Raw genomic sequence first — 20,438 nt, forward strand, 5'->3', positions numbered from 1 at the left:
ACAAAATGATAATATCAGAAAAGAGCCTGGGGTATAACTAATGGCACACAATACGTGTGTGTGTGTGTGTGTGTGTGTGTGTGTGTGTGTGTGTTAGAGGCTCCAGATTATATGTGTGTGATGGGCCCCTGAGTGTGTTTGTTAGGGGCCCCTGAGTGTGTGATAAACTTCGCCTAGCTCAGTTACGGGTCGCATTTCCACCGCCGAAAGTACGGGTATTGGTAAAACCCCGCCTTACCCTGGTAAGGCGGGGTTTAAGCCGGATGGCGATAGCCACGGCAGCTACGTAAGCATCGTGATCTCATAGCAGCCCGACACAGTGTATTTTAAGGGCCCCTGAGTGTGTGTGTGTTATGGGGACCTGAATGTGTGTGTTAGGGGCCCCTGAGTGTGTGTGTATTTTAGGGGCCCCTTATTGTGTGTGTTAGGGGCCCCTGAATGTGTGTGTATTTTAGGAGCCCCTGATTGTGTGTGTTAGGGGGCATTGAGTGTGTGTGTGTGCGTGTGTGTATTTTAAGGGCCCCTGAGTGTGTGTGTAATGGGGACCTGAATGTTTGTGTGTGTGTGTGTTAGGGGCCACCGCGTGTTAGTGTGTGTGTGTTAGGGGCCCCGGCGTGTGTTGGTTAGGGGCTCCTGAGTGCTCGTATGGAGGTGACAGTCAGCAGGCCGTGCAGCAGCAGGGCTCCCACGTTGTAGCAGAGCAGCAGCGTCGTCACAGTCCAGAACAACCCCTGCAGGGACAGGAAGTGGCATCATCAACCCCGACCAGGTCCAGTGTAGTTAGGCTAGGGTTAAAGTTCATCATCAACCCCGACCAGGTCCAGTGTAGTTAGGCTAGGGTTAAAGTTCATCATCAACCCCGACCAGGTCCAGTGTAGTTAGGCTAGGGTTAAAGTTCATCATCAACCCCGACCAGGTCCAGTGTAGTTAAGCTAGGGTTAAAGTTCATCATCAACCCCGACCAGGTCCAGTGTAGTTAGGCTAGGGTTAAAGTTCATCATCAACCCCGACCAGACCCAGTGTAGTTAGGCTAGGGTTAAAGTTCATCATCAACCCCGACCAGGTCCAGTGTAGTTAGGCTAGGGTTAAAGTTCATCATCAACCCCGACCAGGTCCAGTGTAGTTAGGCTAGGGTTAAAGTTCATCATCAACCCCGACCAGGTCCAGTGTAGTTAGGCTAGGGTTAAAGTTCATCATCAACCCCGACCAGGTCCAGTGTAGTTAGGCTAGGGTTAAAGTTCTACCTACGGCATCCGCAAAGATCCAGCGGATCGGCATGCACGTACACTCCCAGGCCACTCTAACGTGTAGACAAGAGGCATTACAGCATCCCAATGTGTACAGGAACCAAATCCCAAGTAAAATCGTGTCCCTCAATGGAGTATGCTCCATTGACAGTATGTCTACAAAGAGGAAGTGAATTTAACTGCTGAGAAGTGGTTGGTATTTCGCCACCTCTTTAAAAGACGCTCCCTAATCTTGTTGCCCGCTCTCCAAATCAAAACATTACCGGACGTTACCTGCTCGACTGATCAGGGATCAGTTGACACAAACCTCTGCGGAAACGAGCGAAGCGTTGCTAGCCTCTGGGAGGGCCGACAGAGAAGTCTGATATTGTTGGACAACCATTTACTGAAATGTCTTTACGTCTATTGTTTTGTATATGAGATGTACTTTCTACTTTATTGTCCCAGATGGGAAATCAGGCAAATGTATGGGCACACACATGCAAGCAAACACACATGCTCACACACACACACAAACCCAAGCATGAATGCACACACACACACACACACACACACACAAACACACACACACACACACACACACACGCACACGCACACGCACACGCACACGCACACGCACACACACACACACACACTGTTCATAAACTGACCACAAGTCTTCCCTCGAGGCAGTCCACGGTAAGGCCGTAATAGAATGAATCTTCGGTATCTTCGACACAGTCCGGTTGCTTCACCGAACTCAGAGAGAACCAGTAAAGACACACAGCCAACACTGCCCCCAGCAGGCAGGCTACGTTACTGTAGGCACAGCTCTGGCGCTAGGGGGAGACGGAAAGAAACACTGGTTGCAATAGCGATGCTAGTGTAAAAACATGGTGGACCCGAGGGACTTCCTCCACTAATGAATGAATAGGGGAATACAACATGTTGAGTAGCTTAAATGGAATGTGTGGTTTTATATCCCGATTTAAAAGATAGAATAGAGCTCTTGTCTATTCATAGAGAGCAGAGCTCTCATGCTTTCGTAGAGAACAGAGATAATAGACCACTCACCCCAACATTTTTTAACGTTTTTCAGACCGTGAAGCTTGACTGTGTGTATTTGTTTTCCCTAAATTACTTGAAGTTAATAAACTTTAAGTTAAAGTTTATTAACTTTAAATTAAAGTTAATAAACGTTAAGTTATTTAAAAGTCCTCTGTGCTTCAGAAGGTATCCTGCTCCTGTCATTGTGGATCCACGCAAATTGAAATGCGTCGGAAGCTAGGCTTGGAAGGTAGGATTTGGAGACCAAATCCGTTGTAGGCTACTTCTGGTTAGACACTAACACTGCATTTCTTTCTCTCTGTATTTGATAATAATAATGATAATATATTTGAATCGAATGTAATCAAATCTAATCCAAAATTGGGTCATACGACCGGCACAGTCAACTAGGAAAGATATTATCACAGTGCATACACTCAAACAGTAGCTTTTAAATCTTAACACCTTCAATACTCCTTACCACGGATTTGCTGGAAGATCGGGCAGAGGCAATCGTAAGCGATCCTCCAATCACAAACTGCAAAACAAAGCGGCCAGGTTACAACCTACCTTTCCACACCTTAAATATACTACAATATTACTAATATACTATGTGCCTGAACTACCATACTAGTACTATACTATGTGTCTGTACTGGTACACTACCATACTAGCACTATGTGTCTAGTACACTATCATACTAGTACTATATGTGTCTATATTAGTACACTATCATACTAGTACTATACTATGTGTCTATATTAGTACACTATCATACTAGTACTATACTATGTGTCTATATTAGTAAACAACCATACTACTACTATACAAATTGTCTGTACTGATACACTATAATACTACTACTATACTATTATACTGTGTGTCTGTACTGGTACACTACCATACTACTACTATACTGTGGGTCTGTACTGATACACTTCCATACTACTACACTGTGTGTATGTACTGATACACTACTATACTACTACGATGTGTCTGTACTGGTACACTACCATACCACTACTATACTGTGCGTCTGTACTGATACAACCATATTACTACTATACTACCTACCAGAGTGCCAATGAACAGGGGGAGAATGAAGAGGGATTTGGGAAGACTGACGTCTAGGTAGTAGAGAGGACTGGAGAGCAGAAGCTGAGCGATCCCCAATAAGATAGCCACCACCTGGAGAGGCAGACAGGCAGACAGGTGAACAGGTGTTTGATCACAGCATACTGTCGCTGTACTGATCGGGACAAGGCTGGCGGGTTCATGGATCTTACGGCGGCAGCCTCCATGTCGAAGAGCGCCAGGACACGCCGAAGCCTGGGTTCAGATGCCGCTCCCTCTGAAAACATGTCTCTGGAAAACAGAGAGAGTGAGAGAAGGAGAGAGAGAGAGAGAGAGAGAGAGAGAGAGAGAGAGAGAGAGAGAGAGAGAAAGAGGAAACAGACTATCTTTCAACATCATGTGAGGCTTCATGGAAAAACACTGAAGAGGAAACAGAGGAACTGGGGGGGGGGGGGGGCTGAGATAGTAAGAAAGAAATAGTTCTTCAGAACTTATAAAACACCCCCAGAGAGAGGAGAGGCGAGGAAAGGGAATGGGGGGAGACCAGAGGGGAGGAGACGGATGAAGAGGAGAAAAGAGGAGAGGAGGAGTGCAGTCTCACTGATGGGTGAAGACGTTATTAACATGAAAACATTTTGAGCACAACTTCAGAACATAATAGGAAGCACAGCTGTCCGTTCCCTTACAACCCTCCTCTGTTCCCCATCTCCCACCCATTCTCTCACTCTCTCACCCTATCTCTCTCTCTCCCTCTCTGTTTCTCTCCAGCTGTCTTGCTCAACACTTTCCCGGCGGAACAATGTAGGAGGGACAGCAGGAAGAGCATCTTGGCTTCAACCCATAATGAGACTATTGTTGCGAAACAAGACTTACAGAATAAAGTGAAAAAATAAAACGTCGTTTTAAAACTGGACAGCTCGGTATCATTGATCCGTCACTCCTGTCTCACGTAGGCCCACACCCTAGGAGGCATTAGATAAAAGGCGCGGTGCTACTCACCTCAATTAGCGTTTTCAAGCTGGTCACAGAAACGACGAATGACTTTGAGCTGAGAGAAGGGGGCGGGGGGCTGTTAAAGATATGAAGTCCAGAAAGCAAGACGAACCCTCTCCCAATGTAGTTCGGCAGCAGTGAGCAGACCTTGAGTCCGGCCGCTACGCGCAGGACAAACGCACGCAGGCACACTACGCACTCACTCGCATACACGCACGCACGCACATGCCCATGAATAGGAGGAGGGCGGTTTCGGAGAATAGGGAACAAAGTTAGAAACGAAGGGATTGTGTTTTGGATCTGTGTCGCTTTCTGTTCCATTTCATTGTGATTCATCCGAGGGAGACAGGTGACTATGCTGATACCTTTTACTGAAATAAATCCCCCGCCGTCGGCGTTCTCAGTGTTTCTGTCTGCGTTACCAAACGAGACAAGCGTGTGCGTTTCAGCAGAACATCGCGATCGCTCCTCGCCAAATGTACTAAATTACCAGAGTAACAACTTTAACCCTCTTGATGATGTAACAATTGTTTTGTCCCTCTTCACGGCAGCAACTTTCAAGAGACTGAACCACCTTTTTTCTACATCATCCTCATCCTGATCCAGCCATGGCCGTGTCCATCTCAAGCGACCTGTTCGTCCGCGTGCAGGAGGACGTTAACCTCACGAAAATAACGGAGAGACAACAAGCTCTGCGCGAGAGCCTGCAGAAGGGAGAGCCAAAAGCTCTAGGGGTGAGTGGGCGGAGGGATGAGCGAGAGAGAGAGAGAGAGAGAGAGAGAGAGAGAGAGAGAGAGAGAGAGAGAGAGAAAAGAGGAAACAGACTAAACTTGCTACACCACGTGAGAGAGAGAAAGAGACGAGTGAGTGAATTAATGAAAAACATATGCCAAAAACACCAGGATCAGTGGAATGCTGTTTTGTGTTAGTGCGTGCATGAGACCGTGCATGTGAGGTAAACACAAAAGTTTTGTGAGGGCTTAGGATCAGAGTCAAACATGATTCAGTTATTCAAAACGTTCTAGACTAGAACTAAATGAGTATGTTAAGTTACGTTTGTGTTACATTACGGTTTTACATTTATATATATATATATATATGTATACATATATATATGTATATGTGTGTGTGTGTGTGTGGTCCCCAGGTCACCCAGTTGATGTTGGGCTTGTTGGTGGTGACCTACTCCTTCCCTCTGTGCCTCACCACCTTCTCTGAGGTCCTCAACACCGGGACCCCCTGGTGGAGCGGCCTGGTCGTAAGTGTGTGTGTGTGTGTGTGTGTGTGTGTGTTTATGTGTCGTTTGTTTAAGTGTGTTTGCGTGTGTGTGTGTTTCTGTGTGTGTGAGTGTATGTGCGTATATATATGTTTTTCTGTGTGCGATTGTGTGTATACATATGCGTGTGTGTGTGTGTGTGTGTGTGCACTTGTATGTGTTGTGGTATCCCAGCTCAAGGAACAAGAGTCTCTGCTGCTCAAACTGCCAACAAGGCACGTTTATTAATTCCAAAGAACGGAAAAAAGGGGAATCACCCGTCAATGCAAACTATACAAATAAAGAGTCTGGGCTCCGTGAGCCACTGGGGACGCTGTGGTCGCGTCTCACGCGCTGTCCCGGTATCCAGGAGAGGAGGTCCTTCCGTGGTCTCCTGTGGTCTTCTCTAGACCGGGTCCTGGGGCAAAGGTCCGTCCGGGTAGGGACTCTCGCTCCGCTCTCTGCTCCTGCATGGGTCACATACCTCCTGTGTTTTAGACTACATCTCAGCTTCTCTTTTATAGCCCTCACGTGGGTCTGATTGGCCTGGTACACAGGTGTCTCCCGTTGGCGTTGAGTGGGACCTTGCCAAAGCGACCCTTGGCGCCCTCTGGGGGAAAAGGGTGGTAGACAGCTCGTATTACCTGCCCTCTGGGCTTCCAGGCCCGCCGTGTCGGGGCCGGGTTGCCACAGTGTGTATGTGTGTATGTGTGTGTGTGTGTGTGTGTGTGTGTGTGTGTGTGTGTGTGTGTGTGTGTGTGTGTGTTTGTGTGTGTGTTTGTGTGTGTCTGGGTGTCTATGCGTTTTTGTGTCTGTGTTTGTCGGTGTGTGTCTATATGTCACTGTTTGTGCATGTGTGTGCGTGTATGTATATGTCTGTGTGTGCGTATGTGTGTGTGTCTGTGTGAAGCGTCCCATGAGTACGGGTCGGCCCGTACTGGTGCTTTTCCACACTGACCCCCCTGAGACTTTGGAGCTCCGTCAGAGGGCTGGACCTTCCACTGGCCAGCTTATCAGAACCCGGTTCTCCGTGTTCTGAAGGTCTCAGGTTCTAGCTGGACCTGCGCTCAGTACATGTGCTTCTGTCTGCGGGCCAAAGGTCCAGGCGAACACCAGAGGGAATGCTTGTTATCAGGTGTAGACATGTCTGTTGCTCTCCACCTGTGGGCTAACCTGGTGGATCTCACCTGGTGGGCTCACCTGGTGGATCTCACCTGTGGGCTAACCTGGTGGATCTCACCTGGTGGATCTCACCTGGTGGGCTCACCTGGTGGATCTCACCTGGTGGATCTCACCAGGTGGATCTCACCTGGTGGTCTCACCTGGTGGTCTCACCTGGTGGATCTCACCTGGTGGATCTCACCTGGTGGATCTCACCTGGTGGTCTCACCTGGTGGATCTCACCTGGTGGTCTCACCTGGTGGTCTCACCTGTGGGCTCACCTGGTGGTCTCACCTGGTGGTCTCACCTGTGGGCTCACCTGGTGGATCTCACCTGGTGGTCTCACCTGGTTGATCTCACCTGGTGGTCTCACCTGTGGGCTCTGTGGGTGTGTGTTGCAGTTCATTGCAGCCGGAGTGACCGCTATTATCACGGAGAAGCGCTGCACCATCAAGAGTGTAAGTCTGTCACACACACACACACACACACACACACACACACACACACACACACACACACACACACACACACACACACACACACACACACATGTCTGGGTTGCGGACAATATTGCCTTGTTGTCTTCATGTAGTTGTTTAGCTGCTTCAGTGTCTCGTTGTCTTCATGTTTTTGTCCAGCTGCGCGTGTGTATGCTGGTCACACTTGGGTCCGTGCTGGTGTCCCTGGTAGCAGCGGTGGTCTACATCACAGACCTGGTCAAGAACCCAGAGATCCCCTGTGTAAAGTCACGGGGGTACGGCAACATGTGTGAAGACCCGTACTACGTCAATGTGAGTCTGCCTCCCTGACTGTCTGTCTGCATGTCTGTCTGCCTCCCTAACTGTCTACCTGCATGTCTGTCTGTCTCCCTGACTGTCTGTTTGCATGTCTGTCTATCTGTCTCAGTGCCAGTCAGTCTGTCAGTTAGTCAGTATTTCTGTCTGCCTTTTAACTTTTTAAATTTGCCTTTATTTTCTATTTTAATACAAAAATGCCTTTTTAACTTTCTATTTTACCCATTTCTTTGCATATGTTTTCTTTTACTTATATATTATTTTATTTTATTGTACGACAATGTTTATATGTGAAGCACTTTGAGTCAGCCTTGTGTATGAAAAGTGCTATATAAATAAAGTTGCCTTGCCTGTCTGTCAGTTAGCCAGTCTGTCTGCCTGACTGTCTGTCTGCATGTCTATCAGTCAGTCTGTCTTCCTGGCTGTCTATCTGCATGTCTGTCAGTCAACCAGTCTGCCTGTCTATCTGCATGTCTGTCTGTGGTGTGAGCAGCTGATGGCGCCCTCAATACGTGTTTAAAGGGAGAATAGCCCTGTCGTTTTTGGCAGGAGGACCTCCGCTGAAACACAGGCGGTTCAAATATCAGCGATTAAAACAACACAGTCGTTTGATAGGAGCGTGTGTGAGGGACGTCGAAACGCGCATCTGAGCGGGCTTGAGGGAGGGTGAACAGCCAATAACAAACCAACACTCAGTAGCACACCAACCCAAACTGAACCGGTTTCAGCTGAAGTGTGTGTGTGTGTGTGTGTCCGTGTGTGTGTGTGTGTGTGTGTGTGTGTGTGTGTGTGTGTGTGTGTGTGTGTGTGTGTGTGTGTGTGCGTGTGTGTGTGTGTGTGTGTGTGCGTGTGTGTGTCTGTGTGTGTGTCTGTGTGTGTGTGTGTCTGTGTGTGTGTGTGTGTGTGTGCGTGTGTGTGTGTGTGTGTGTGTGCGTGTGTGTGTGTGTGTCTGTGTGTGTGTGTGTGTCTGTGTGTGTATGTGTATGTTTCAGAAGCTGAGTCGAGGGGTGAAGTCATCTCTCTTCTTATTCACGTTGACCCAGACCACGATCTCCTCGACCTTCTGCTTCCTGCTCTACCGCGTCAGAAACAATTTCTCCCAGTACTCGGTAAGGCTATTTCATGAAAACCCACAGAAGACAGCCGTCTTCTTGACAACCCACAGACAACACCACGACACCATGAGAACACACAGACGACAGCCGACACAATGACAACCCACAGTCAACACCATGACAACCCACCTTCAGCACCATGACAACCCACAGACTACAGCCGACATCATGACAACCGGCAGACAACAGAATGACAACCCACAGACGACACCAGGACCAATACGTACACCAAAGTACAATACCAGAAAACGACCAAAGTAAAATACCAGAAAACTACTCAAGTACAATACCAGATATCTATTAAACTACAATATCAGAAAAGCAAAATAGAAAAAGTACAATAGAAGAAAACAACGTAAGAACAATGTAAGAAAAACATTTAAGAACAATAGAAGAAACAACTTAAAGGTGACCTATTATACCACCAGGTGTGAGTGTGATTAGCCATTACAAGCCGTTTTGATAATCGGCCTCCTCTGACATCACAAGTGGGCGTATCCACCTATAAGTATGACGGATAGATGAGCAACGTTTGCTACAATCCACTGCGTAGGCTGGTAGACTGATCTATCCAGCATACATCTAGGTGGACACGCCCACTTGCGATGTCAGAAGAGGCAGATTTTCACGGCTTGTTATGGCCAATCACACTCACACCTGGTGGTATAATATGTCCCCTTTAAGTGCAATAGCAGAAAACAACTTAGGGAATAAGGTTTTTGGGAATTAATAGTGTGCTCTTCCTGTCATCTCTCCATGCTTGTTTCTTCCTCTCTATCTCTCTCGCTCTCAGACTCTCAACGAACAGGCCTTAGACACGCCCACATCAGTCATTCCCCCTGACTGAAGCTGACCTGTGATTGGACGAGGCAGTATCATCATCCTAGACGCTGATGTGTCACATGTCTGTCACTCAAACTGCCATCCTAGAGAGAGGGAGGAGGGAGGGGAAAAGGGAGGGAGGGGAAAAGGGAGGGAGGAAGGAGGGAGGGAGTAGGGAGGGAGGGAGGGAGGGAGGAAGGAGGGAGGGAGGAGGGAGGGAGGGAGGAGGGAGGGAGGAAGGAGGGAGGGAGTTGTGTGCAATGAAATGTTGTTGAAGACCAACTAAGGTGGTTGGGGGAGAAGGTGTTTCTTCTACACGTTGTGGTTTTAGTTTGGTTGTTAATCGTTTGTCCTCTTGGGTCTTGGGATTTTTTATACATGTAAAAATGTGTTTGTGTTTTGCTCCCTCCAACATTTACATCTTCTGTACCGCCTCACATATTCTGATATATTTTCTACTAAATAAAACCACAGGCCTTTCTGTGCTATCAAAGAGCTAAGAGGACGGCTGTTCAATCAGTGTTGAACTATAGTAGCCAGGCATCGCCGGACGAACTGCCAACTGAATCTCCCCTGGGACCTCTCCGTTAATATTCCATTAGGGGCGTCACCAACGGGCGCAGACAAAAAGGCCTCTGGACGCGATTGGATAGGCCTTCAACCAATCATAGCAACGAAACGGGTGATGTAGCGACTGTAACCGTGCTACGAAAAAAACACATATTTTATCGCAATAAAAGTGCAGTCGTTATACTGCCTTGATAGCGTAATCAACACAACGTTCTTTATCAGCGGCAGCCAACTTGTCTCTACGGCGCTCCGCTGACCGTCATCGTATTTATCCCGCCTCATATTAGACAAACGGTTGTGATTGGTTGGAAGAGTAATGGGTTCACTTGAGAAAATTATTTCTGACTTAACAACCTAATGTTCTAGAATTCGGAGAAAAGTATTTACGTAAAAAAAAATCTCCCCTGTTTTTCTGAATCAATGAAATACCTCAAAAAACTTTCGAGGAACTCTCGACTGCATTTAGTCCGGTTGCTGCTGCTAACCATCTTAACCCTCCAAAGGTGATTCCAAGTACTTCAACAATTATTGGAAAAATTATCTGATTTCGTAATCAAAATACTCAGAAACGGACACACAAATATGAATAATTAGATAGACAAGATGTTGCGGTACTGACTGATTACTTTTTTGGAACGGAAATGTGTACCTGTCACAGATAGCATGACTGACCCTGAAGCGACCTGTAACCCAACATATCTTTAGATGATGACCAGAAGATAATAAAAGGTCCTGGCTGTGAGGAAACATCCTGTGAGCTGCAGATATCAAACTCAGTCTGTCGGCCTCTCTCACTCTGTTGGTCGAGGGATGTTTAAACATGAAAATAAATGACGAGTTGATAAAGGGAACAATCAGGACCAAATCATGTCCATGGGGTTTTAGCTGAGTCTATGTAGTCTTTAAATCTGTTACCCTGAGCAACTGTTTCTGATCAAGTTAATGGAACAGATGGTCTTCACACAAATGATCATGATGATGCATCAGAGTGAACATCTACAACTAGCCTTTCGTCAAACAGTATTTTAGAGAAACAATAGAACATGCAGGGTGTAGAGGAACCAGGGAACCAGCGGGTGTAGAGGAACCAGGGAAGCTGCGGGGTGTAGAGGAACCAGGGAACCTGCAGGGTGTTGAGGAACCAGGGAACCTGCATTTACATTCAGGGTATTTAGCAGACGCTTTTATCCAAAGCGACTTACAATAAGTACATTTTTCATAAGAAGTGCAACAATATATCGCTGTCAGTACAGTAAGGATGTTCATAGAACCAAGTGCAAGTACAACAATCGCTAGGCTAACCAATTCCCCGTGTTACAGCAATGATAGCAGCTACTGCAGTTGCTACACAGTGAAGTACTATAATACAATACAATACAATACAATACAATGTACAATGGTGGCCAGAAGGGGGAGGGTGGCTATGCAGAGTCGAGGTGGACTCTGAACAGGTGAGTCTTGAGTTTTTTTCGGAAGGTAGTGAGCGACTCTGCGGTCCTGAGAATGGCAGGGAGCTCGTTCCACCACTGAGGTCCCAAAACCGAGAAAAGTTGTGACTTTGCTGATCGACCCTTACTAGCTCTTAGCGATGGCGGTACCAGGCGTCCAGCTGAGGTAGTTGCGCGGAGGGTTCGAGCTGGGGTGTGTGGCTTTACCAATGCTTGGAGGTAGGCAGGGGCAGTTCCATCGACTGCCTTGTATGCCAGTACCATCGTCTTAAGCTACTACAGGGAGCCAGTGGAGGTCCCGGAAGAGGGGGGTCACATGGGAGAACTTTGGTAGGTTGAACACGAGGCGTGCTGCCGCATTCTGGATGCACTGCAAAGGTTTAATCGCAGAGGCAGGAAGTCCAGCCAGGAGTGAGTTGCAGTAGTCGAGGCGGGAGATGACCAGTGATTGGACTAGAAGCTGAGCTGCTTGTGAGGAAGGGCCGGATTCTGTGGATGTTGTAATGTGCAAATCTGCAGGATCGGGCCACCGCAGTGATGTTTGCGATGCAGCATAACTGATTGTCCAATACCACACCGAGGTTTCTGGCAGTTGGAGAAGGAGATACAGTGATGTTCTCAACGGTGACCAGTAAGTCCATGTGTGGGCAATCTTTCCCTGGGATTAGGAGGAGCTCGGTTTTGATGAGATCATCATGATCATTTGTGTGAAGACCATCTGTTCCATTAACTTGATCAGAAACAGTTGCTCAGGGTTACAGATTTAAAGACTACATAGACTCAGCTAAAACACCATGGACATGATTTGGTCCTGATTTGTCCCTTTATCAACTCGTCATTTATTTTCATGGTTAAATATCCCTCGACCAACAGAGAGAGAAAGAGGCCGACAGACAGAGTTTGACATCTGCAGCAAGAGGGTTTGTAGCGTTTCCTGTCAGCAGCAGCTTGGCCTCTGGTACTTCTAGTGTATCGTGTGGATCTCACAGGATGTTTCCTCACAGCCAGGACCTTTGATTATCTTCTGGTCGTGCATTTCATCATCTAAAGATATGTTGGGTTACAGGTAAAAAGTTCACGAAGAGTTCTGAAACTCATCATGGAGACAAAAGTGCTACATTATAAGAATAGATAGATAGAGATGTTGGATTCTTAAAAATACATGGTTTTATTGTTATTCATGAGTAGAATAAGCTAACTAGCTCCCTCACTTTTACACAACACTAACACAATAATCTTTCAGGGGAGAATGCAGGAACCGCCTACATATACTTTCTAGTATACAGCTTGACCCCTCCTAGACATGTTCACGGCCTTCTAGTATACAGCTTGACCCCTCCTAGACATGTCCACTGCCTTCTAGTATACAGCTTGACCCCTCCTAGACATGTCCACTGCCTTCTAGTTTAGTATGTCTGCATGTAAATAATTTGCATAGCCAATTTTACAGGAGGAAAGGGTTGTTGGTTTTGCAGGAGCTTTGTGTGAGTGAGTGAGTGAGTGAGTGAGTGAGTGAGTGAGTGAGTGAGTGAGTGAGTGAGTGAGTGAGTGAGTGAGTGAGTGAGTGAGTGAGTGAGTGAGTGAGTGATTTGGTGAGAGTGTGTTAAGTGTGTGTTTGAGTCTGTGTGTGTGTGTGTGTGTGTGTGTGTGTGTGTGTGTGTGTGTGTGTGTGTGTGTGTGTGTGTGTAAAATGATGGCGTCTGATAACTTATAGTATGTCGCTTTGGATAAAAGCGTCTGCTAAATGCCCTAAATGTAAATGATAAGAGTAGAAAAAATATTTGCTGACAGTGATGGTTCAGAATGAAAGCAGATGATTGGTCAGGATTAAAACATGTGACGTGGTTCCTCCAGCTGATAAAGCCGGGCTGAAGCCTGAGAGCTGAAGGAGTGGAGCCGTCCAGAGAGGAACCATGGAGCCCGTCCTTGAGCTGGACCCTGGACCCCCTGAGGAACCTGAGGACACGTCTCTGGACAGGAGGCAGACCAGGAAGGGGAGATCTGGTAGGAGCCTTTTTAGAGGATTTAGAGTGAATAAACAATCAGTAATAAAATAAGTTTTATGTTCAATAGATCTCAAGAATTAGATTTCATTTGGCCAACGTTTGAGGCCAAAGTGCCCAACCTGCTGCGCCAAGGAAATGATGCTGGCATAATGATTTATGTGTATGTTCAAGGCAAACGATAAAAATGTGCTTCCAGACCAAACGACGCAGACGTGTGTTTCATTGTATATGTATGGACATAATCACAGGTCATTGGGTCTGATAAACTTACATTTATGTGATCAGTTAATATTGAGTAGCTACAACAAATGACAGAGTGCAGCTGTAGGAAACACATGTTTATTATTTCATTAATACTTGTTAGTGGCAGCTTACATTACAGAGATATAGATAGTACATCTCAATAAAGTGTTCTTATATCTTCAGCAAAGTTACAGTCAGAGCCGTAGCCAGGGTTTAGAAATAAGTGAGGTAGACAAATAGACAACAAACTAAATATTGAGCGCTATTTGTGCACATCAATTGAATATCAGTGTCCAGATGAGTACCTGTCTTGAAATAAGATCGATCCCGAACCAATGGGTTCCTGCATTCTCCCCTGGAAGATTATTTTGTTAGTAGTGTTGTGTAAAAGTGAGGGAGCTAGTTAGCTTATTCTACTCATGAATAATAATAATAATAAAACTATATACATTTTTTAAGAATACAACATCTCAATCTATTGTCCTTATAATGTGATGAGTGATGAGTTTCATGAACTCTTCATGAGTTTTTGGGTTGTATCTTCATCGTTGAATGCACTTATTGGGAGTCACTTTGGACAAAAGCATCAGCTAATTAATTTATGTAATTAATGCAATTAATGTCTGGACTGTGAATGATATCCATGCAGTTTTAATATATCAGAATGTACATCACTGTTTGTGTGTGTGTGTGTGTGTGTGCGTGTGTGTGTGTGTGTGTGTGTGTGTGTGTGTGTGTGTCTGTGTGTGCGTGTGTGTGTGTGTGTCTGTGTGTGCGTGTGTGTGTGTGTGTGTGTGTTTGTGTATGTGTGTGTGTGTGTGTGTGTGTGTGTGTGTGTGTGTGTGTGTGTGTGTGTGTGTGTGTGTGTGTGTGTGTGTGTGTCCTGCCGCGGAACAGTTCTAAAGCTGTACGTCTGTGTCGCTCTGCTGTGTTTTCTACAAGCCACTCTCAACATCTCCCTGCGCCTCCGTGAGTCTAAATTAATTAATCCTTTATTATTAAGAATACTGGTCATAATAATGATATATGAATAATAATAATCCACAATGTTATTATTAGTAAAACAATGATAACAAAACATAATCCATGATAATGATGGCTGAAATAAGAATAATAATAATATTACAACATAAAGATTGCAGTGAAACAGTAACACCTACTGCAACTAAAACATCAGTCTCAGATAACCCTGATCCTAATTCAACTCCTTGTTCATAATAACCACTAAAGGTCTTTGAGTTTGATTGGCTGCGGGTCCTGTTCAGAGACTATTCTGTTCTGGTTTGGAGCTCATTTCTGCGGTACTCCTCTCTCCTGTCCTAGACTCAGCGACATCTTGGACGAAAGGGAGAGAGCACCTGATGGATTCACTTGGTGAGTTTTTTATAATCGATTTCAATGTTACTAGATTAGTCATGATATTAAACTTACTTACAAAAATAGTTTCTTCTTTTGGGATTTATGTTTGAATATCCTCTCATACTAAAAATATAAATAAATCTATAGTCAGGCTCAAAGCGCATAGACAGTGTTGTACTGCTAGCATCGTGGTACTGTATTTGTTGTGAGTCTTCTCCAGCAGGGAGAGCCGTAGAGCCAGAACAGAGGAGCTTCTCTGTCATGCGCTCCAAACGCTGAGGGCTCACTCACAAACCGACGAGGACCCCGCAATTGTAGTACAACAAGGAACTTTTAAAGTTTGTGGGGTTAACATGCTATATATTTTTTCTTTCTTTTAATACAAACTAAAGTGACATGAAACATTAAATTTCCCCCCCAAAAAAAGATCTGAGGTGGGGCATCCCTTCCATCCCCCCCAAACAAATCGCACCTTGCAGTAGCTCTGTGACTTCAGGTTTCTATTATGGTCTACTACACAAGGTCAGGTCTCTATTGTCGTCTATAATCAAAGTCATGTATCTATTGTGGAGAATACTCAAGGTCAGGTCTCTATTGTGGTCTAGTCACACGGTCAGGTCTCTATCCTCTAGAGTTATTTCTGGGTCACATTTAATTAAAACAGTAACATAACAAAGGTTATATGATTAGAAAGGTTTTCCATTACATTCAACAGGTGGTGTGACACGCCGGGGCTGGCTATATTTTGACCAGAGTCTCTACTTTATTTCTACAACCAAGAAGACCTGGATGGCCAGCAGAGACTTCTGTTTGGACAAAGACGCAGACCTGCTAGTTATCAACAGCAAAGAAGAAAAGGTAACAGAGGCTGTGTGTGTGTGTGTGTGTGTGTGTGTGTGTGTGTGTGTGTGTGTGTGTGTGTGTGTGTGTGTGTGTGTGTGTGTGTGTGTGTGTGTGTGTGTGTGTGTGTGTGTGTGTGTGTGTGTGTGTGTGTGTGAAAGCAGTGTTGTCATGACAACAGATACTATTAATATTTGAAACAGGGGTTGGTTGCAAAATTGGAGAGAGGTTCCTGGATTGGACTTCAGATTGGCCGAGAAACAAAGGGGATCTACAAGTGGGTGGATGGTACCAACTTGACTTCAAGGTAAGGCTGATGACTCCATCCAGGACCCTCTCCTTTCTGAGAGCAACAGAGTGATATCACCTCAACACTGGGCTCAACTTTCTACTTTTTCTGGTTTCAGTACCGGGCATGCATTAATCTTTCCGTCTAGCTTTGATGGCTGTGCAGTAACAGCTGACCAATTGGATATGAGGTCGTGTGACTCTCGAAAGAACTGGATCTGTGAGAAGGTCAACGTCCTGGAACATCTGGAAGCTGAACTGAACAAAGAGGGTCTGAAGACTCTTATTAATTATTGTTTTAAGGTGTTTCTTTGAAATGTGTAACTTAAGTTGATGCTTAAGTTTGGGTTAAGTTCAACTTAACCCAAACTTCGCCACACAGAAAGGCCCCTTTTAGCTTGCATAACTGAGTAATTAAATAGTAGTAATGCATGGTCTGAGATGACGACGCCTACTCTAGGCTTGCTCAATGGTGATTGGTGGTGCTGCCTTCATATAAAGAGCCCTAGGTAGCCACTCCCTTTAAAGGTAAATGCCTCCCAGCGTTGGTCCTCCGCTGTGCTGATGGGGCCTCTTCCCAGACCAATCAGTACTATAACGTTTGAACACTAATGTCCCATCTCATAACCTTCTGTTCTGGGTTGCATGTGGAAAATATATAGTGAATAAAAAATGACTACTGCCATTGGTAAACGTTTCAGTACACTCGCCGGCCATTTGAACACATTTAAGGGGTTCATGTTCACTGCACACTAAATGGCTGTGGAAGTACTAAATGTATAAATGGTGATTGAAGCTGTTTGCATTCCTGTTGTAGAACAAAGTTCACTCATCTCGTCTTCCTTTCAGGGATGCCCAATGAGAAGGAGGAGGAAGAGGAGGAGGAGGTACCCGCTATCACAGCATTCAAGGATAATTATATTGGGTCCTTGGGCGACACAGTCATCTTATACTGCCGTGCCAGTGGCCAGCCAAAACCCACCATCGAGTGGCTATACAACGGCCGGCCTGTGAAGAGGGACAGGACAGACAACAAACCAGAGCCTTTAGTCTTTGTGGAGGGGGAGGACCTCATCGTCAGAAGTGCGAGGCCTGGTGTGGACACGATCAGCTGCTTGGCGAACAACAGCGCTGGCACAGCCAATAAGACCGCCATGCTGTTAGTCGTTGGTAAGAACTGGACTGCTGGATCAGATGTTCTGCAATAACGCATTGTATTCTACTACACAAGGTCTCTATTTTGACCAAATACACAAGGTCACGTCTCTATTGTGGTCTACTAAACAAGGTCAGGTTTATATTGTGGTCTACTACACAAGGTCAGGCATTTAAGTTGGTCTATTAAAGTATGGTTTATATTGTTGCCTACTAAAGGTCAGGTTTCTATTGTGGTCTACTACACAAGCTCAGGTTTATATTGTTGCCTACTAAAGGTCAGGTTTCTATTGTGGTCTACTACACAAGCTCAGGTTTATATTGTTGCCTCCTAAAGGTCAGGTTTATATTGTGGTCTACTACACAAGCTCAGGTTTATATTGTTGCCTACTAAAGGTCAGGTTTCTATTGTGGTCTACTACACAAGCTCAGGTTTATATTGTTGCCTACTAAAGGTCAGGTTTCTATTGTGGTCTACTTCTCAAGGTCTTTCTTTAAATTCAACAGAATTGACACCAGAGGGCTGGAGGATTTTCAACCAGAGTCTCTACTTTGTTTCAATGACTAAGAGGAACTGGACAGCCAGTAGAGACGACTGCCTGCAAAGAAACGCAGACCTGGTGGTTATCAACAGCAAAGTAGAAGAGGTAACAGAGGCTGTGTCTGTCTGCGTGTGTGTGTGTGTGTGTCTGTGTGGTTAAATGTTTCATTCAGCCAGGTGTGTGTTCATGACAGCAGCTGTTATTCATATTTGAAACAGGAGTTGGCTACCAAATGGTGGCTCAGAACCTGGATTGGACTGAGACTGGACCGAGACACAGAGGGGACCTGGAAGTGGGTGGATGGTACCAACGTGACTTCAAGGTAATGCTGATGACTCCATTCAGCAGCCTCTCTTCTCTGAGAGTGACAGGGTGATATCACCTTCACACTGGGCTCAACTTTATATTCCTTCTCGTTTCAGTTCCTGGCTGTCCGGTGAACCATACCTTCCAACTATCACAGAAGCCTGTGCATTAGGTGACAACAGCCAGTTGATTCCTACACCCTGTGCCTCTCAAAATCATTGGATCTGTGAGAAGACGGTGTAGTAGCTTGGGACAGAGGCTGGTATGATGGATTGTGTGCCGAGCTTTACTTCCGGATCCTTGAGAAGGTTGCAGTCCTTGAACATCTGGATGCCGTCCTGAACAAAGAGCCTCTGTGGGCTTTGTTTGTATTGGTCGGTTGAGACGTTGATCCTTTCTATTCTCTGCACATTATACGATACTACTTATATTTGAGGTAGGCCAACACATCTCTGTGGAGCTTAAGCATCGCCAACTCTCAATACAGATTAGAATTTTGTTGTATCCAAAACTTTCGCTTGAACATAATCAAGGCTATATTTCCTCTGTACTGTACTTACTGTACTTTCACCTGTAAGAACAATAAAGTACCATCTGATCTTGTCCTTTAAATGCATTTTATCTTGGTACAGATAAATATTAAAGTACTAATACTGTCAATAAAAGTATTACAGTTCTACTCCAATACTACTGCACTAATCTACTCAGTACCTACCACTGAACTACAACTTCAGTACCACTAGGGTAACATACTACTACAGTAATGATACAGTACCACTTCACTAATCAGTACTTCTGCAGCCTTACGACAGTGCTTCTACAGATTGACTTCATCATTACTTCTCTTTTAATTTCATTTAAAGAATATGTGACAGGAGTGCCCAATGTTCTAATAAGATAAGATCAATCCGCTTTCATCCTCTTGACCGTGGGTCTCAACCCTGCAGTTCCCCCACAATTATTCTCCAACCCGCCAGCAAAATGAAACATAAAGCCACCTTAACTTTGGATAACAAATTAAATAAAAAATATATATCTTAAAATGTTTGCCATAGCAACTCGAGCTAAAATGATTAAAATAGGTGATTGGTGAAAGAAAATCATTTTAAATATCTTTGAGACGTCGTAGTGGACGTCCACGGGGGGCAGCAGAGAGCAGCATGCGAAGGAAGTGGACCGGCAGTTACCCAAGCAAGATGCGGGCATCTCAAGGTACCGTTTACTACGTTAATGGTTACCATAACCCATTGCGAAGCCCAGAACGACTAGGCTATAGCGATTGGCTATATATTCACAGTCAAAGGGATGTCGGGGTTATGATGCTTATCAGTGGGTCTTGCATCAAGGCATCTAATACTATTAAGGAATTCAGCCTCCCTTCGATATATGATACTACATGTCATTAGTGTTATTGTATGTAGCCTATGTAAATAAACAATGACTGATTGCATACAACAGTAAAAACACTTCCCGTGGACGGGGCTCCAACCATGCAGTGCATTTGGCTTGTATAGCAGAATGCATCACAGGACTCAAGAAATGTAGATTGAGAGTGGTTAAATGTATGATGCATTTAGCTGTATTTGTCCAGGAGGAGGCGCTGTTGCGCCAAATATGGCATGGAGTCACATGTGAATGATGACACCTTTAATAAGTGAGATGTTCCCTTTCTCGGTACCTGACTCTCACGGAGAGCAGAATGTTGTGCACAGTTTTATCCAATAAACGTCGGAACGTTTGTTTCATTCCTTAGAGTTATTATTCCGCTGTGAAAGGTAGGCAGAAGGAAAACGCCTACCTGTCAACAGTATACTGTAAAATCAAAAAAAGGTAAATATACGATAACCTAATAAAAACTTATTAGCACATCTCATGAGAAATGAGGTGCTAGTTTCAAACACATCTTCCCATAATGACTAATCATTTCCAGATCAATAACTAAACAATGACCAAAACGTCATTACTATCAAGACCATATTTATACTCCTATACAATGCATGAGCCCTTTAGAAAATCATTGCTATCTAGAAGCCTGAGAATGAGGGCTTTCAAATTGTTTGCCAATTTCCCGTAATGATTGCTTAATGTTCCAAAATATTTTGTTCTAGTGTAAGTACAAATAAAGATTTGTCGGGTGGATTACTCCTTTAACAGTAATTAATCAAACCTGCTCCATCCACCTTGTCCAATTAGC

The 20,438-nt window shown here is 45.1% G+C and overlaps 2 protein-coding genes across 3 annotated transcripts; both read left to right on the plus strand.

The window, feature by feature from the left end:
- The first annotated feature begins 4,793 nt into the window (after positions 1-4,793).
- Positions 4,794-9,982, plus strand: tmem176 (transmembrane protein 176). Its single transcript, XM_060046526.1, has 6 exons — positions 4,794-5,074; positions 5,488-5,598; positions 7,158-7,214; positions 7,395-7,547; positions 8,543-8,659; positions 9,459-9,982. Exons 1-6 carry the CDS (start codon positions 4,949-4,951, stop codon positions 9,510-9,512), a joined length of 618 nt encoding a protein of 205 aa, XP_059902509.1. The 5' UTR covers positions 4,794-4,948; the 3' UTR covers positions 9,513-9,982.
- A 142-nt stretch (positions 9,983-10,124) lies between these two features.
- On the plus strand, positions 10,125-18,847 carry LOC132453559 (macrophage mannose receptor 1-like). 2 transcript variants are annotated; one of them, XM_060046504.1, is made up of 10 exons: positions 10,125-13,509; positions 14,652-14,723; positions 15,078-15,128; positions 15,829-15,971; positions 16,157-16,260; positions 16,361-16,512; positions 17,091-17,411; positions 17,904-18,043; positions 18,157-18,260; positions 18,361-18,847. In XM_060046504.1, the coding sequence occupies exons 1-10, from the start codon at positions 13,419-13,421 to the stop codon at positions 18,485-18,487; spliced, it is 1,305 nt and encodes a 434-aa protein (XP_059902487.1). In that variant the 5' UTR covers positions 10,125-13,418; the 3' UTR covers positions 18,488-18,847. The 2 variants fall into 2 exon arrangements, with proteins under 2 accessions (XP_059902487.1, XP_059902488.1); XM_060046505.1 differs by lacking the exon at positions 15,078-15,128.
- The last annotated feature ends 1,591 nt before the right edge of the window (positions 18,848-20,438 follow it).

The sequence above is a fragment of the Gadus macrocephalus genome, chromosome 3 (assembly GCF_031168955.1).
Source record: "Gadus macrocephalus chromosome 3, ASM3116895v1".
In the NCBI taxonomy this organism is placed as follows: domain Eukaryota; kingdom Metazoa; phylum Chordata; class Actinopteri; order Gadiformes; family Gadidae; genus Gadus; species Gadus macrocephalus.

What these genes read in the sequence shown, in the direction of transcription:
- tmem176 (XM_060046526.1), top strand. Translation starts at nt 4,949, where the DNA reads ATGGCCGTGTCCATCTCAAGCGACCTGTTCGTCCGCGTGCAGGAGGAC. An exon ending in AAGACCCGTACTACGTCAAT is followed by an intron (nt 7,548 to 8,542) that starts GTGAGTCTGCCT and finishes TGTATGTTTCAG; the next exon opens with AAGCTGAGTCGAGGGGTGAA. An exon ending in ACAATTTCTCCCAGTACTCG is followed by an intron (nt 8,660 to 9,458) that starts GTAAGGCTATTT and finishes TCTCGCTCTCAG; the next exon opens with ACTCTCAACGAACAGGCCTT.
- LOC132453559 (XM_060046504.1), top strand. Translation starts at nt 13,419, where the DNA reads ATGGAGCCCGTCCTTGAGCTGGACCCTGGACCCCCTGAGGAACCTGAG. An exon ending in AGCTGAACTGAACAAAGAGG is followed by an intron (nt 16,513 to 17,090) that starts GTCTGAAGACTC and finishes TCTTCCTTTCAG; the next exon opens with GGATGCCCAATGAGAAGGAG. An exon ending in CGCCATGCTGTTAGTCGTTG is followed by an intron (nt 17,412 to 17,903) that starts GTAAGAACTGGA and finishes TAAATTCAACAG; the next exon opens with AATTGACACCAGAGGGCTGG.